Source organism: Moschus berezovskii, chromosome 8 (genome assembly GCF_049115385.1).
Source record: "Moschus berezovskii isolate FMDL1 chromosome 8, NW_MosBer_1.0, whole genome shotgun sequence".
Taxonomy (NCBI): domain Eukaryota; kingdom Metazoa; phylum Chordata; class Mammalia; order Artiodactyla; family Moschidae; genus Moschus; species Moschus berezovskii.
Window position 1 is genome coordinate 2,177,671 of NC_142467.1, and position 18,664 is coordinate 2,196,334.

General features: G+C 42.3%; 1 protein-coding gene across 2 annotated transcripts in view; it reads left to right on the plus strand.

Moving 5' to 3' along the window:
• PJA2 (praja ring finger ubiquitin ligase 2) overlaps positions 1–8,051 on the plus strand; it is a 73,978-nt gene extending 65,927 nt beyond the window's left edge. For both annotated transcript variants that reach the window (XM_055430198.2, XM_055430197.2), the window contains 3 exons: positions 1,585–1,699; positions 2,090–2,211; positions 4,936–8,051. In XM_055430198.2, the coding sequence (XP_055286173.2) occupies positions 1,585–1,699; positions 2,090–2,211; positions 4,936–5,061 (363 nt within the window). In that variant the 3' untranslated portion in view covers positions 5,062–8,051. The remainder of the gene's footprint in view (positions 1–1,584; positions 1,700–2,089; positions 2,212–4,935) is intronic.
• The last annotated feature ends 10,613 nt before the right edge of the window (positions 8,052–18,664 follow it).

The window sequence follows — 18,664 nt, forward strand, 5'->3', positions numbered from 1 at the left end:
CTTTTGATTGGAGACTGGTAAGAAGTTACCAGTTCGTTCTTACCCGTTATTGTCTGGCTGTTTTGTAGTTCCCTTGTTCCTTTCTCCCTCTCCTGTTGTCTTCTTTGTGACTTGATTTTCATTATCTTTTGTGTTGATAATGTCGATGTATTATCTACACAAAAATCTAATGTAGATTTTTGCTTTTTCTGTGAGGTTTACATAAGACAGTAGCTTATTTTTGCTGGTAACAACTTCCAGTTGCATGCAAAAAGCTCTGCCCTTTTATTCCCCCCTTAGGTTTTTGATGTCCCCAGTTTTTCTTTGACTATTGAGTATTTAGCAAGTTATTGTAGTGTACTTATTTTTAATACTCTTATCCTTTAACGTTAATACTCAATAAAATGGTTAATATACTACCATAGTACAGTATCAGAGGATTCTGAATTTGATGATATACTTCCCTTTACTAACCAGTTTAGTCATTCATTCATCAGTAGATATTTGGTTTGTTTCTACCTTTTAGATCTTGTGAGTATAGGTCCTGTCTGCAGTTCTCATTTAATTATAGTCAAAAGGGCTAATCAAGCCACAAATGGATGAGGCTGACTCCTACTAGATGGTCGTATGATCTGCTGGTCTTCCTGTCTTTCTTAGAATAGTGACTTTTTCGAGACATTTGAGTCCCCAGATAAAGTTCACAGCCCAGATAACTGGGAGTTCGGGCATATCTCAGTGAGGTTACAGATTTAGTCCACGAACACCACAGTGAAGTGAGTCACACGAATGTTGGGCCTCTCGGGGCATATAAAGTTACATCTGTGCTGTGTTGTATTAAGTGTGCGGTAGCAGCATGTCCAAAGAAATGTATGCACCTGAATGTGGGAACATTTCATTGCTAACAACACTGGCCGCTGTCTTGGCCTTCAGTGGATCACAGTAACAGCAAAGTTCACTGATCCCGGATCATCAGAACAAAGATGGTAATGATAAAAGTTTGAAATGTGAGAGTTACCAAAATGTGACACAGACATGAAATGAGAAATGCAGTTGGGAAAGTGGCACTGAGATTTGTTTGAGGCAGGGCTGCCAGAAATCTTTGGTTCATAAAAAATGCAGCATCTGCCAAGTGCAGTAAAAGGGGTTGTGCCAGCACGAGTGAACTGGTAGCGTGGGTGCGCGGACTCTCTGCCAGGAGTAGATCCTGCCGTTCAGGAGCGCAGTGTTTGCTTCCCTGCCTTGAGCGTCTTGTAACCTTGCCATCTTTTGCTTTCACGAGTTGAACCTGTCCAGAATATTACTTTCTTTCAGTGATTGATTTCCTACAGAAACACACAAGTTAGAAGAAAACCACTGTTCTGAAAATACAAGTATGATGGTCAAATGGTTATTTAGACAAAACAGATTTTTGTTGTACTTGTGAGAAACAGATTTATTTTTTTCTCTGTGTTTATGATATTTTTGGTTCACTGTAGGAACTGAAGCAAAAGAAACCAACAGGAAGAGGGGTGATGCCAGATGTGATTTTAGATGAAACCTTTAAACATGGCTTTCATTGCTACTTAAAAGTATATCTAATGAAGTGCTGTGACTTTCCATTTTCAGACTGCCTTGGCACACTTAGAGTCTCTTGCAGTGGATGTTGAAGTGGCCAATCCACCAGCCAGTAAGGAGAGCATTGATGGTCTTCCAGAGACCCTTGTTCTTGAAGATCACACTGGTAAGAGCAAAGCTTATCTCTAATAAATGTGTCAAATGACACGTGGCATCTTCAAGTATGTTACCAGTGCATATAGAAGATAAAAATACTGTCAGACACTTTCATTAGATTTCCTATGAAACTTAGTTTTGACAGACTTACTTAATGGAATTTTTAAATTTATCAAGTGATAGGTTGGGAACAAATGTTCTCCAGTCAACTTTTCTACAAAAGCAATGTTTATTAAATTCCAAATTGTCATGCATTAAGCAGAAATACATTTGCCAGTTAATTGATCAAATTCTGGTTCTTTCATCTTCTGTAGTTATCGTTTATGAGTTAATGTGTTGGATTTCAGTTTTATAGAAATTGAACTCTGTGGGATTGATGAGTCATGTCATTTGTTTTCAGCTATTGGTCAGGAGCAGTGCTGTCCAATCTGTTGCAGTGAGTATATTAAGGATGATATAGCAACAGAGTTACCCTGCCACCATTTCTTTCACAAACCTTGTGTCTCAATTTGGCTACAAAAGGTGAGCTGCAGGTTTACTTTTTTAGAATTAATATTTTAATGGTTTCTTCTACAAGTTAATGATGACAGTAGTGTTTTTTAAGCCTGTTATACTTAGCTACATATTGAAAATATTTTTTAATTTAGTGTTTAAAATTGGTTACCTTTTAATGATTATAGATTAATGGTAATATCAAACTATTTTACCTTATTAAAGTGTGAGTCGCTCAGTTGTATTCGTCTCTCTGTGACCTCATGGACTGTAGCCTGCCAGGCTCCTCTGTCCATAGGATTTCCCAGGCAAGAATACTGGAGTGGGTTGCCGTTTCCTTCTCCAGGGGATCTTCCTACCCATTGAACCTGGGTCTCCTGCACTACAGGCAGATTCTTTACTGTCCGAGCCACCAGGGAATCCCTTTAAAAACTAACATTTTCTAAAAAACAACGTAAGAAAATGTTGTTAGGATAAAACTAATTAGATCTTTGATTGTATCTCTGAAATCTTATGTTTTCAAAAATACCTTAAGCCAGGAAGTCTTTGGGGCTACTCAGTACTGTAGCATTGTACAGATATTCTCTAATATGAGACGGCACCTCTAAAAATGAGGATGAACAACAAGGCCTTACTGTATAGCACAGGCACCTATAGTCACTATCCTGGGATAAACGATAACGGAAGAGAATATGCGAAAGAAGACATGTATAACTGAATCACTTCGCCATACAGTAGAAATTAACACAGCATTCTAAATCTACTGTACTTCTATAAAATATTTAAAATGTAAAGTAAAAATGTGTATGATATTTAATTACCTACCAAGTACCTCTGATGCAATTTTTATATACTATTTTTTAATGTTTACCTAATAATTTTTAAGTATATTTTAATTGCTTAAAGAAGTATTCTTTAAATCTCCGTGAACTCTATTGTTGCATAAAGTATATTTACGTGCAGTTCAGTAGGAGCTCCCAGATGCTTTCCCAGCTGGGTGACTTCGGATGCGGTTCTCCCTCTCCTCCATAACCGCCTTCTTTCGTCTCCTCCCTCTCACTTCCACCCTCTCCTTCCTCCCTTTTCTTTCCGTCTTTTGCTTTGGTCTTGCTCCCCTTCTACTGCCACTTCATCTCTGTCAGTATTCTAGTTAATATCTCTCAAATCCAGTGCAGAAGTGTTCGTTATTCCTTTATCATATCTAAAGTTCCTGTCTGGGCTTTCAAGGCCTTCTGGGATCTAGTGTGTCCTTCAGGTTTACTCCTCTGTACCTTTACTCATGTCTGCCTAGCCTGGTGTGATCACCTCCTTACTGTAAACATAGAGGTTCTAGGGTGCCCCGCTTGAATTCCAGCTTTTCTGTTCTGAGCACCCCTGGTCTTTCAGCGCCCACAGCAGTGTCAGAGCCTCGGGGGGGCTCGTGTTGTCTGTGCCTGCTGCGTGTCACCCCGGATGGTGCACGCGCGCTTCCACTTGCCCCTGACGACAGCTCGGGGACATATCGGTGTCCTTACTCGTCTGCTAGTAGTTGTCACCCACGCGCGGCTCCGCAGCTGGAGTGCGCTTGCCTGGCTGAGACTGGACCCCTCTGTTTGACCCTCCGCTGTTGCTCTTTGGCTCCATCTCTGTGGCAAGTGCACAGTACCTGTTTGCTGAATTAAATTCTTGAGTTGTAAATATCACTTACGTTGTACAGTCTTGAGTTGTCGGTGATTTTGCTTTAACCCAAGGTCGTAGTTTCTTTAGTCTCTCTCCTGTCAGGAAGCAGCAGAGTGTGAAGCCTTTCCTCTGGGGAGAGGGTTCCCAAGATACATATGTTTGTCACCTTCAGCAGCATGGTTTCTTCAACCTGTTTTCTGTCGGGGAGATCTCCGGGAAAAAGATTTGTGAGGGGATTATCTATTGCCAGATGGCAATCTCTGTAATCTGCCATTGGTCCTAAAATCATGCACTCCCAGTCTAACTGCTTTCCCTGTTCCACCTTGCCTCATTTATTTGTTTTATTATTCAGAAGGCACCTAACTCTTCTTAACTTTCTGAAAAGGAAGTATTTGGCTTATAAAGAAGGGCTACAAGTCCATCTGCTTTGACTATCTGTACCACACTAGAGTGAGCCTTTACTATATATGAGGAAGATCCCAGGGGATGATTTGATGTAATCAGTTCAGTTCAGTTCAGTTCAGTCGCTCAGTCGTGTCCGACTCTTTGCGACCCCATGAATCACAGCACGCCAGGCCTCCCTGTCCATCACCAACTCCCGGAGTTCACTCAGACTCACGTCCATCGAGTCGGTGATGCCATCCAGCCGTCTCACTCTCTGTCACCCCCTTTTGATGTAGTAAATAGGTGAATTAACTCGGTCTCTGGTTTCTCTTAATACGCACACTTAGATGCATAGTAGTTCCCTTCAGGGGAGGGCGTGCCCTGCATCTCCTAGGTCACCCTTGCAGCGCCAGTGCTCAGTGGAGCGCACAGTGGACGCCCAGGTAACGCTCACTGAGGAAAGACGCGTGACCCGCAACACAGACTGAGGAGGAGACATTGCTCCCTGCAAAGAAGTTAGAGTCTGATGGGGTGAGGGGGGCCACAATTCTGCTTCTCTGTGTTTTGTGGGTTGGTGTTCATTTGTTTTTACATTGTTTGACTTTTTTAGGATAATGCTACTGTTCTGATACCTCATAGCAATTCAGAGCTTCCTTTCCGTTTGTTGGCTGTGAACTTGCTTTTTCTCTCCCTCGGTTTTTCTCCCTCCAGTCCGGGACCTGCCCCGTGTGCCGCCGTCACTTCCCACCTGCTGTGATGGAAACACCCGCAGCCGCTTCCTCTGAGCCTGATCGTGACGCCCCCGCTGCAAGTGACAGTGCTACAGAAGCCCCCTAAACCTTCCCACTTGAATGAGATCGGTCTATAGAAGTAAATCTGCAGATTCCTTCTAAATCTGATGTGCAAATAATTATATATAAATATATTAAAAATGCTATATATAGTCTATGCCATAGTTTAGAAAGAGAATATTAAGCTTTCTAAACTTAAGTTTAGGTTTGCAGAAAGTACTAAATGTTTTCAAGCTGAATGTTGAAGTAGTGCATCCATTTTCTTTCGTTTAACATGTTATTAATTGTAAAGTCAAGCTTATCAGTTAATTCTTTCCAGAAGAAATAATCATCTATGTGGCACACATTGTTGGTTTTGTCTGGAGTACTGCCACTAAGTGATTATAATTAAGCTTTCCTATTTGCATCAAATGTGAAGATTGTGATCACAACAGTATAAAATTTGGTTTCGTTGGAAATAAAAAGGAATTCTAAAGCATGCTTTTTCTTTGGTCCCTTTGCTCTTGCTTCATCAAAACCTCTTGGTTCGTAATACTGAGTGGTTTTGTAAGAAGGTTATCTATTCTTTCAAATTAAGACTTTTTAGAATGCCAAACAAAACTTCTAGCTAGAGCATCACAAAATGTTTATATCTTAATTGTAGTCTCCTTGAAATGGTTAGGTAGACAATTAATTATTATATTTGAACTGGTGGATGTGCATAAAGTTAGTAAAGAATATGAACAGTCTCCTGTACTCAGTGCTTGGTGCAGTGAGATGAATTAGATGGCCTTATGAGATCCTTTCTGTTTGTCTAAAATTATACTTGAAGGTCCAGAACACTCATGACACATTTCTGTAATAAATATTGGATATAGTTAAAGGTATTTTGACTCTGTAATATTTTGGAAAGTCAAGTAGGAAGTGTTTTAAAACACTCATTCTGTTGTATCCCAAAGGAAAATCTGAATCCTTAAAAAAACTAGAAAATTAATCGTTCTATCTTGTATAAAGCATCAAATTGATGGAGTACAGGACAGATTTGACCACACCTTTTTACAACATATCTAAACCTTCCTCTGTTATAATTTATTACTTTAAAGTATTGCTGAACAGAGATTATTCATATTACATTATCAGCCTTTGTTTCTTTGCACTAATATATTTTGGTAAAACTATTCACCCAGAATTAAAATAGGGTCAAATGAAGCTGTGGATGAAAAAGGAATAGATTGTATGATTCCCTAGTAATTGTGTAAATAGAACTGAACAGGTAACACAGCTCTGGTGTTAATTTCCTTTCTATAAAAGAAAAGATTCTGACCTCAAATTTATCCTCTGAAAGAGACCTGTTCACAAGCTTTTACACAAGAGAGGAAATCAGCTCTCCTCACATTTTTTTTTTTAGTGGGAAACCTGACCACAGAGTCATCTCTGTAATTATGTAACCAAACTAAGACTGCACAGCTTTCTGTTTAGGTGTCCCACCCATTAGGCAAGTATATATCAACATGGACATGATATTTAACTTACAGATGCTTTACAGATATTTAACTTAAAGATGTCTTGAGATACCAAGACCGGAGAATGATGATGTGTCTTAGAATGCCACATTTGAGCAAGTAAAGCAGTAAAGCACACAGTGAGTGTACATCCATCACAGTAGTCCACTGATAGTTTAGTTTGGACACAGAAAGGAATGTTTATATGGCTTCCCAAATGCAAAGTTTATGTTTTATTTGTATAATTTCTCTGAGTATTTATATTCCATCTCTTTTCTCCACTCTTAAAAATAAATGAATTTTCACTGTTGGCACATTTGAGGCTTAAATATAAGGAACATAAAACTTGCATTCTAAGTTTTGCATATATTGTAAATGTGTCTGGTATTTACAGCAAAATACTGTGTATCCTTTTATGGGTAAAACAAAACTGAACATTGCATGCATGTAATGTGGTAACTTTGTAATTTAGAGGTTCTTCGGGGCATCTGTGACTTTGGAAATGCTTACATTCAGGCCTTAATGTTGCATTAGGTAGCATGTTTTCCTTCTGATGTATATAGTCACTGTTGTATAAACTAATCTGCTTGTTTTCTACTCCGTGATCTTTCCATACCATATTTCATTGATAATCAGTTAGTGTCAAGGGGTCAAATCAGATTAAAGTTAATTCTCATGTGTATATTGTGGAAATTTGTGGTTAGTGTGATTTTTGTTGTTGTTTGTTTCCTTTAAGTAATAATGATCAGTTGTGACACTTACTGGTTAAACTGGCGTTGTTCCAGGCTTCTCTATAATAAGCCACACGTTATATTTAGGCAGTATAATGGACCTTGGTTTTCTTCTAGATAGCAGCTGTCAGAGGGAAAACATTTCTTCTTTGCCTCTTAAGATTTAGCTATTATCTGCCAGTTGTTAAGAGGTTTTGGTTCCAAATTCAACCAGCAGTGTTGAGAGCTGAACTTAAGATAGCTGTTGTACTTTTTGCTTTCCATCTGTTTCCGCCCTTCATTTTTGGCTCCCTACTATCTATAAACAGCTGCTGTGAAGGAGAAAAGGTTCAATAAGAGTTGGCTTAAAAATTCTGTAAAAAAGAAAATTGAGGTTTTAGAATTGTCCTTGTAACAAGCTGATATAATCTGAGGCTGACAAGGCAACTAAATTTTGAAAAAGTAAAGAATATATGATGGTAAATTAGAAGTATTAGTATTAATTAAAATATGTTTCTCTTATTTCTGTTATTATATGTTAAGTGACTTGACCTAATGATTTTATTTTTTTTAATGTTTTCTTTGTTGTAATATGAATGCTGATATTTAAAGGTAAATCTGTGTGGTTTTCTTCTGTGTTTCTTATTTATCTCTAAGCTGACTGACTCTTTAAGGTTATTTGTGATCTGGATTTATATTAGGCTGTTAAGCATTTGTGAACTGTTAACGTGGAATGCACGCTTTTCAAAAGCCCAGTCCCAATGCAGTGATTGGTTTATTGTTCTGCAACCCCAGACCATCATTGTTCGTGTAAATCATAAACAATAAACAGGATGTACTCAGTGGTCATTTCTAATATTTAATTGTGTAGTCATATCACTTCCATAACGTAACCTCCTCGAGGATTTAGAGTTAATAGCAGAGAACACAAGTCTTGACAGGAAGTCTGAAATAGGCTCCTGACCACACGATTTTATAGTCCTTCGCTGTGATCTAAGAAGGAAGAGGCTAAAAGAGAACTCGGCCATACAGAAGTGGTTGATGGCCTTCCAGAGGTCGAGCCATTCAGCGCCCCTACAAGGATTGGATTTCATTATTACAGAAGCGTCACCCACACGCTCCAAATAGCACACGTGAGTCTTGTTCCTTCTACGTGGCCACCTCTTCATGTCTCCCCTGAGGCTTCATACTTTCCCCAGATCTTCCGTGATACCTGTTCTGGACCAGCTGGCATTGACTATTTCAGTCTCTCACGTATAATGCATTGCTTAAAACTAAACAGAGTTCTGTGGTTTGACTAAAGCCGGATGCAGATGCATTATTGCCATCATCAAGGTGATTCTCATATGACCGTTACGACGACTATATGTTGGCATTATTATTATCATTACCGTCATTTTTAGTCACGCGTATCACATTATTGTCTTTTGCTAAACCTCAAGGTATTGCTGGTAAGCCAGGCTGGTTCCTAATAATTTTACAGAATTTCCCGTTAACCTAATTGAAAGACTACATTCATCCTTACTAAAACTAACTTGTAAAGGTCTGTATGAACTCTTGATTCTTCTCCCAGCCTGTGTCAGTCCCAGTTTTGATGAAGCGTGCCTTTGGTGTTCAGAGGCTTTCTCCAGGTTACTGATAAATACTGAACAAGCAGGATGAAATACAGGCCCTCTTCAGAATGCCGCTGTCGATGGCCCTCTAGATTACCTTGACCCACCAATTGGTGCTTTGGTTACAGTTGTTGAAGCAACTACTAGTCACTTAGATGCTTACGTTTCCCAAAAGGACACTGTAAGAATAAGAAATATTGTCCTGTTTGGTTGACAAGCACTATGGAAGTAGCCTAATCTTGCTAGTGTATTAAATCAAGAAAGCAAATGAAGTTACCTGAAAATGCTTCACTCTTAGTGAAAGCATGCTACCTCCTTTCTAACTGCTCACATGCCATCTGTTAACCTTCTCTAGAATTTGATAAGTGACCCATATGTCAACCTCATTTTTGTAATTTTTGGAATCTACCTTTTTTCTTTCAAAAATTAATGATACTTGAATTAACGTGACCTTAACAAGTTACACTGTGCTTCTGTTTTCTCTATAAAGTAAGGACTCTGAGTTAAAGGTTCAGTACTACTGTTTGTGCATGGGTAAAGGTTTGAAAAAAATGTTCTTTGTTGATGTGCAGAGTGAGGGGGAAATACAGTTGCTTTCTATCATTGTTTGATGCTGCTGCTGCTGCTGCTGCTAAGTTGCGTCAATCGTGTCCGACTCTGTGGGACCCTGTAGATGGCAGCCCACCAGGCTCCACCATCCCTGGGATTATCCAGGCGAGAACATTTAGCACTGCCTTTTAGGATTGATGAACATTTTAGCTAAAAATCTTAAAAGCACATTAATCACTTCTTAGGAGCCGAAAGAGTTTGACATGGGAACTTTATTAAATCAAAAGAAAAAAAATTAATGTCAGTTTTACTGAAAGTTTTACATTCCTAGATCTGGGGTCGCAAAGAGATGGACATGACGGAGCGACTGAACTGAACATGCCTAGATATGGCAATTTATTCCATTTTCTTAATTTATAATCATATGCAGTTCTTTAGTGAATATTAGAGGGAGGAGGTCTAATGCAGGGAAAAATACTGCATCTTAGCCCTTCACTGTCAGAGACATTCAGTAAGCCACCATGATTTCTTTTTCTTTGATTATAAAACAGCAATTTTTCTTCAGATTAATTGACAAAAGTGCATTTTTGCATTCTAAGAGTAGTTCCAATTTACAAAGTATTAAATATGAGACATTGTTTTAGACTCTCTGTTTCAGCTAGTCTTCATAATGAGTCTGCAGAGTAGTTTCTGTTGTCACAGCTTTCACAAATGAAAAAACAGAGTCCTGGTTCTGAAACAGAAACCCCAGGGTTCTGGGTGGCTCATGCCACCTTTCTGGGTAGGAACGGTGTGATCGGCGTGAGTATTTAACCAAGTTGTTTGAAATGATGTCTGGGTTTTTAAAATGGGAAAGGAGGCCTGTTTAAAATTCTGAAAACTACTTTGTTAGTTTTTCCTTTTCATATTACTTTGCTAAATTGTTACAGAACAGAGAGACATTTTTGCCTTAAGTAATGTACTGCTGACCAAACTTCTGATGTCCTAGTTAGTGAAGTTTCTTAGTCACCATTAAAATCTATGAGAACTTCCTCCCTTTGTCTAATTTGGAGGAATCCTTAAGTTATTCTGCGGAGGCTGTCTCTAGCCCGAGAGGTATGTAGCATCCTCTTGTCTCTCCAGCCAGTGAGACCTCACCAGTGCAGACATCTGCGTATAAGTGACAAACCCTGCTCTTTTCAGGCCTCTGGAGTCCTTGCCCCAGGAGCCGTGCGCATTTGCCCCCACACCTGCAGTCAGTAGGAACAGACACATGACACAGGGTTTCCTTTTGATTTTAGTCCTTAAGTGATATTTTAAATTATTTTCAGGCATTTAATCTGTGCCCTAGTTCTCCTGTCTATTTTATTCCCATTTTCTTGTTAAAAGACCTCAGATGTTACAACTAACTGTTATAAGGGGCCCCACTACGTACCGTCGTGCTCATCAGCCTTTGGCCTCCACAAGTACTTCCTCTTGGTCTGGACCAAGGAGCCTTCATTCCCGGTTTGGAGCCATGCAAGAGCGTCCGAGTTTTCATTGTAGTTTAAACTGGCGTTTCAGGCAGATGAGGGTAGAGATGGGGAGCTTACAAATCAACCTTGTCTGGAAAGCAGGCGCTCATCTAGACTGGATGATGACTCACACGTGAACTGTGACTGTGGCCCACGTCTGCTTGAGCAAATAGCACCTGAAGGAAGACATTTAAGTATTTTAGTGAAAATTAGTCACCTTATAAAAATAATACAGACCTAGCCTGGCAGCCTCCCTGAATCTGTGGAAACAACACTTTCATCAGGTCCAACAAATGAACTCTGTATCTTGACCTGCTGTGTTTCATAAATGTCCTCAGCACGACTGTGAACAAGATCGCCAGCCTCCCTGGCTGCCTCGAGTGTCTCGTATTGAGGAAGCTTGACTATGTTACTTTTCCCCGAGCAGCCGAATTCACCGTATGGGAAGGGGTTCATCTTGGCCTGGGGTGTGCCTGGCTCATAGGGCTTTTCCATGATAGTCAAGTGAGAATCAACGGAAGCAGGGAGAAAGACGAACACGTGCTGAGCCCTGCGAGGTGACCGGCTTCCAGCAACTCCTTTCATTCCCCAATGACTTGTAGCTCTGTTACTGTGTTTATGAGTTGAAGATCTTCTAGGAGGTTATATGCCCGACGGCCCCCAGAAGGTCATGGTATCTCACGATCCAGGAAGCTGGGGAGAGCTTTTCTCCAGAGAGAGGGCTGGCACTAATGGAGGCAGAGTGTGACAGTGTCTCACCTTTCCCCGTGCTGTGTTGTAGTACCTTCTCCTCCTCGTGCTCTGGGGCATTTACACATAGGCTGCCAGTTGGTTTTTCCCCAGAAAATGGATCAGAAAGTAGGCAATTCTGAGTCACCGGCTTCCTGCTGGCTGAGTAACCTCTGGTACAAAATACCATGTCTAAGTTTTGGTCACAATGCTGGAGGACCAAACATTGTTAGATGTAGACTTAAATCTCCAAAGGCATCGAAAGGTTAAGGAGCGGCCGAAGGTCACATGGCTGGTGAGGAAGCAAGTCAGGATTCCAGCCCAGTGCTCCTCAGTGCCTTGATGTGCTGCTTCCTGCACAGGTCAGTGAGTTAACACTCAAGATGAGCATAAAGGAAGTAAATTTCAGCGGATGTACAGTGGGTATTAAAGTCCCTTAGACGCTGAATACACTAACCTGCAAGTTCAATAGCCTAACCTAGCATTTGGAGGAAAAAAACTGCTCAAGTTGGTAATTATCATTATTAATAATCACAGAGAGTAAGCCCAAAGAGGTTAAGTAGAGGAGCCTAAACATATTAAATCGATTTATAATCTTATGCCAGCAGATTTGGAAAACTCAGCAGTGGCCACAGGACTAGAAAAGGTCAGTCTTCATCCCGATCCCAAAGGCAATGCCAAAGAATGCTCAAACTACTGCACAGTTGCACTCACCTCACACGCTAGTTGGAGAAGGAAATGGCAACCCACTCCAGTGTTCTTGCCTGGAGAATCCCAGGGATGACGGAGCCTGGTGGGCTGCCGTCTATGGGGTCGCACAGAGTCGGACACGACTGAAGTGACTTAGCAGCAGCAGCAGCACATGCTAGTAAAGTCATGCTCAAAATCCTCCAAGACAGGCTTCAGCAGTATGTGAACCGTGAACTTCCAGATGCTCAAGCAGGTTTTAGAAAAGGCAGAGGCACCAGAGATCAAATTGCCAACATCTGCTGGATCATGGAGAAAGCAAGAGAGTTCCAGAAAAACATCTATTTCTGCTTCATTGACTATGCCAAAGCCTTTGACTGTGTGGATCACGGTAAACTGTGCAAAATTCTTCCAAGAGATGGGAATACCAGACCACCTGACCTGCCTCTTGAGAAACCTGTATGCAGGTCAGGAAGCAAGAGTTAGAACTGGACATAGAACACCAGACTGGTTCCAAATAGGAAAAGGAGTACGTCAAGGCTGTATATTGTCACCTTGCTTATTTAACTTATATGCAGAATACATCATGAGGAACGCTGGGCTGGAAGAGGCACAAGCTGGAATCAAGACTGCTGGGAGAAATATCAATAACCTCAGATATGCAGATGACACTACCCTTATGGCAGAAAGTGAAGAGGAACTCAAAAGCCTCTTGATGAAAATGAAAGAGGAGAGTGAAAAGGTTGGCTTGAAGCTCAACATTCAGAAGACAAAGATCATGGCATCTGGTCCCATCACTTCATGGGAAATAGATGGGGAAACAGTGGAAACAGTGTCAGACTTTGGTTTTTTTGGGCTCCAGAATCACTGCAGATGCTGATTGCAGCCATGAAATTAAAAGATGCTTATTCCTTGGAAGGAAAGTTATGACCAACCTAGATAGCATATTAAAAAACAGAGACATTACTTTGCCAACCAAGGTCCATCTAGTCAAAGCTATGGTTTTTCCCGTGGTCACGTATGGATGTGAGAGTTGGACTGTGAAGAAAGCTGATCACCAAAGAATTGATGCTTTTGAACTGTGGTGCTGGAGAAGACTCTTGAGAGTCCCTTGGACTGCAAGGAGATCCAACCAGTCCATTCTAAGGGAGATCGATCCTGGGTGTTCATTGGAAGGACTGATGCTAAAGCTGAAACTGCAATACTTTGGCCACCTCATGCGACGAGTTGACTCACTGGAAACGACTCTGATGCTGGGAGAGATTGGGGGAGGGAGGAGAAGGGGACGACCGAGAATGAGATGGCTGGATGGCATCACCGACTCTGTGGACATGAGTTTGAGTGAACTCTGGGAGTTGGTGATGGACAGGGAGGCCTGGCGTGCTGTGATTCATGGGGTCGCAAAGAGTTGGTCACGAATGAGCGACTGAACTGAACCTAAAATGGTAGGAGGGGCAAAATCACATTTAGAATCAAACCCCATGCCCGCCAGAGACTCTAAGAGGGCTCAAACATACCTTGTGCACCTCACAGAGACTGAACTGTCTCTGAGCATCTCCTGAGGAGGTGCGGGTCAGCAGTGGACTGCTGCATGGGTGGGGGCTCTGGGTGCAGCAGACCTGGGTATGGCATAAGCCCTCTTGGAGAAAGTTGCCATTAACCTCACCGTAGAGCCACCAGAACTTCCACAGGACGGGGAGACAGATGCATGGCGGGCACAAGCAACCTTGTGAAGCCGGGCCCAGGAGGAGCAGCGACCCCACAGGAGCCTGGCCAGGACTTGCCGTGAGTGTCCAGAGGCTCCAGTGGAGGCGGTGGCCTGCTGCAGGGTTGGGGGCCTTCAGTGCAGCAGTGTGTGCATGGGATCTTTTATAGGAGGTCACCGTTATCTTCACTACCTCCACCATAGTTTGGCCTCAGGAAATGACTGGGAGGGACCACAGCCCCGCCCATCAACAGAAAACTGGATTAAAGATTTACTGAGCATGGTCCTGCCCACCAGAACAAGACCCAGTTTCCCCCTCAGTCACTCTCGCCCATCAGGAAGCTTCCATAGGCATTTTATCCTTCTCCATCAGAGGGCAGACACACTGAAAACCACAATCACAGAGAACTAACCATTCTGATCACATGGACAACAGCCTTGTCTAGCTTAATGAAACTATGAGCCATGCCGTGTGGGGGTCACCCAAGACGGATGGGTTGTGGTGGAGAGTTCTGACAGACTGTGGTCCACTGGAGAAGGGAATGGCAAACCACTTCAGTATTCTTGCCTTGAGACCCCATGAACAGTATGGAAAGGCAAAATGATAGAATACTGAAAGAGGAACTCCCCAGGTCGGTAGGTGCCTAATGTGCTACTGGAGATCAGTAGAGAAATAACTCCAGAAAGAATGAGGAGATGGAGCAAAAACAACAACCAGTTGTGGATGTGACTGGTGATGGAAGCGAGGTCCGATGCTGTAAAGAACAGTATTTCACAGGAGCCTGGAATGTTAGGTCCGTGAATCAAGGCAAATTGGAAGTGGTCAAACAGGAGATGGCAAGAGTGAACGTCGACATTTTAGGAATCGGCAAACTAAAATGGACTCAGAATGGGTGAATTTAACTCAGATGACCATTTTATCTACTACTGTGGGCAAGATCCCTTAGAAGAAATGGAGTAGCCGTCCTGGTCAACAAGAGTCTGAAATGCAGTACTTGGATGCAATCTCAGAAATGACAGAATGATCTCTGTTCTTTTGTAAGGCAAACCATTCAGTACCACGGCAATCCAAGTCTATGCCCCGACTAATAATGCCGAAGAAGGTGAATCTGAACGGTTCTATGAAGACCTACAAGACCTTCTAGAACTAACACCCCAAAAAAGATGTCCTTTTCATTATAGGGGACTGGAATGCAAAAGCAGGAAGTCAAGAAACCTAGAATAGCGTTTTTGCCAAGAGAACGCACTGGTCATAGCAAACACCCTCTTCCAACAACACAAGAGAGGACTCTACACATGGACATCACCAGATGGTCAACACCGAAATCAGATTGGTTATATTCTTTGCAGACAAAGGTGGAGAAGCTCTATACAGTCAGCAAAAACCAAACTGGGAGCTGACTGTGGCTCAGATCATGAACTCCCTTCTTGCCAAATTCAGACTTACATTTAAGAAAGTAGGGAAAACCACTAGACCATTCAGGTATGACCTCAATCAAATCCCTTACAATTATGCAGTGGAAGTGACACACAGACTCAAGAGATTAGTTCTTACAGAGTGCCTGAAGAACGCTGGGTAGAGGTTCGCGACATTGTACAGGAGGCAGGGATCAATACCATCCCCAAGAAAAAGAAAAAAGGCAAAATGGCTGTCTGAGGAGGCCTTACAAATAATCTGTGAAAAGAAGAGACGTGAAAGGCAAAAGAGCAAAGGAAAGAGATACCCATTTGAATGCAGAGCTCCAAAGAACAGCAAGGAGAGGTAAGAAAGCCTTCCTCAGTGACCATTGCAGAGAAATAGAGGAAAACAACAGAATGGGAAAGACTAGAGATCTTCAAGAAAATTAGAGATACCAAGGGAACATTTCCTGCAAAGATGGACACAATAAAGGACAGAAATGGTATGGACCTAACAGAAGCAGAAGATATTAAGAAGAGGTGGCAAGAATACACAGAATGACTGTACAAAAAAAGATCTTCACAACCCAGATAATCACGATGGTGTGATCACTCACCTAGAGCCAGACATCCTGGAATGTGAAGTAGGCCTTAGGAAGCATCACTTGAAACAAAACTAGTGGAGGTGATTGAGCAATTTCAAATCCTGAAAGATGATGCTGTGAAAGTGCTGCACTCAATATGCCAGCAAATTTGGAAAACTCAGCAGTGGCCACAGGACTGGAAAAGGTCAGTCTTCATTCCAATCCCAAAGAAAGGCAATGCCAAAGAATGCTCAAACTACCACACAGTTGCACTCATCTCACACGCTAGTAAAGTCATGCTCAAAATTCTCCAAGCCAGGCTTCAACAATACATGAACTGTGAACTTTCAGATGTTCAAGCTGAATTTAGAAAAGGCAGAGGAACCAGAAATCAAATTGCCAACTTCCACTGGATCATCGAAAAATTAAGAGAGTTCCAGAAAAACATCTATTTCTGCTTCATTGATTATGCCAAAGCCTTTGACCGTGTGGATCACAACAAACTGTGGAAAACTCTTTAAGAGATGGTAATACCAGACCACCTGACCTGCCTCCTGAGAAATCCGTATGCAGGTCAGGAAGCAACAGGTAGAACTGGACATGGAACAACAAACTGCTTCCAAATCTGGAAAGTAGTATATCAAGGCTGTATATTGTCACCCTGCTTATTTTAACTTATATGCAGAGTACATCATGAGAAATGCTGGGCTGGAGGAAGTACAAGCTGGAATCAAGATTGCAGGAGAAATATCAATAATCTCAGATACGCAGATGAATGATCCTTATGGCAGAAAGCAAAGAAGAACTAAAGAGCCTCTTGATGAAAGAGGAGAGTGAAAAAATTGGCTTAAAGCTCAACATTCAGAGAACTAAGATCATGGCATCCAATCCCATCACTTCATGGTAAATAGGTGGGGAAACAGTGACAGATTTTATTTTGGGGGGGCTCCAAAATCACTGTAGATGGTCACTGCAGCCATGAAATTAAAGACGCATACTCTTTGGAAGAAAAGTTATGACCAACCTAGACAGCATATTAAAAAGCAGAGACATTGCCAACAAAGGTCCGTCTCGTCAAAGTTATGATTTTTCCAGTAGTCATGTCTGGATGTGAGAGTTGGACTATAAAGAAAGCTGAGTGCCAAAGAATTGATGCTTTTGAACTATGGTGATGGAGAAGACTCTTGAGAGTCCCTTGAACTGCAAGGAGATCCAACCAGTCCATCCTAAAAGAAATCAGTTCTGAATGTTCATTGGAAGGACTGATGCTGAAGCTGAAACTCTAGTACTTTGGCCACCTGATGTGAAGAACTGACTCATTGGAAAAGATCGTGATGCTGGGAAAGATTGAAGGCGGGAGGAGAAGACAGTAGAGGATGAGATGGTTGGATGGCACCACCGACTCAATGGAAATGAGTTTGAATAAACTCTGGGAGTTGGTGATGGACAGGGCGGCCTAGTGTGCTGCGGTCCATGGGGTCACAAAAGTCGGACAGGACTGAGCGACTGAACTGAACTGAACCTGAAAAAAAGATCTCATCAGGTGTAGATGTTTATGTACATTTCCAACCCACTCAAATAGAATTGTGCATCCACTATTCCCTTGTCATTCCCTGTGGTTCCCGCAGTACCACCAGCCAGTATCCACCTCTCTGAGTAAGCAAGAGCAATACTGTAGTCAGAGGAAGCCTGCAGTTTGCACACTGATCAGGCCAAGGTGGAAAGCGGGTTGTGACTAAATGGGGCCGAGTGTCAGACCCCTACTGCCCGTCGCCCTGATTGCGTGGTCATCTCCTGTCCTAACTAGTCTCTGTCCCAGAGAGCCAGCCCTTCGGTTACTGAACACCACGGCCTCATTGTCTCCAGAAACAGGAGGCTGGGAGAGCACTGCCCAAGCGACTTGGCAGGAGGTGCCTTTCCTATCCATAGACTGCTTTGTACTTGGGTCAATGAAAAAAGAACAATTAAATTACAAATATATTACCTCACCTAAGGAGGTGGCCGTGGCTTGCCCGTGATCATACAAGCTGAATGCTGGAGCTAAGACTTGGAGGAGGTTTTCTGACCATGCCCAAGACTCTGCTTCTGCTTTCATGCCCTGGGTCAGCCTCCGGTGAGCCAGAGCAGCAGCAAGCGCAGATCAGATATAGCTCATATTTGCCTCTAAAGCTGCTTTGTGCCCGGGTCCTCAGCTGCCTGCAGGCCAAGTAGGGAAATAATGACAGAGAAGCAGATCAAGATTTTGCTTATGAATTCCTATGTTTATTCTTCCACTCTGGGCCTGTTTTGAGTTAGGAAAGAGTTGGGGTGAGGAGGTAGAATGAAGTGGCAGAGAAAGGAGCTCGAATGAGACAGGATGGAAAAGCAGCGTCAGTGGCTCTAGAACCTGCGGAACTTCTCAGTAGGTGTTGGGTGCTCTTGCAGCACAAGCACGAAGCTTCTGGAGTTCTAAAATACATGTCATGAGTGACAGGAGACATTTTAATAACATTTCAAAAGGTAGCTGAGAAATTGAAGGACATATAGCGTGTGTGGGTCTGCCCTCGTGGCTCAGAGGTTAAAGCGTCTGCCTACAATGCGGGAGACCTGGGTTCGATCCCTGGGTCCGGAAGATCCCCTGGAGAAGGAAATGGCAACCCACTCCAGCAAGAATGCTGGAGAATCCCATGGACGGAGGAGCCTGGTGGGCTACAGTCCACA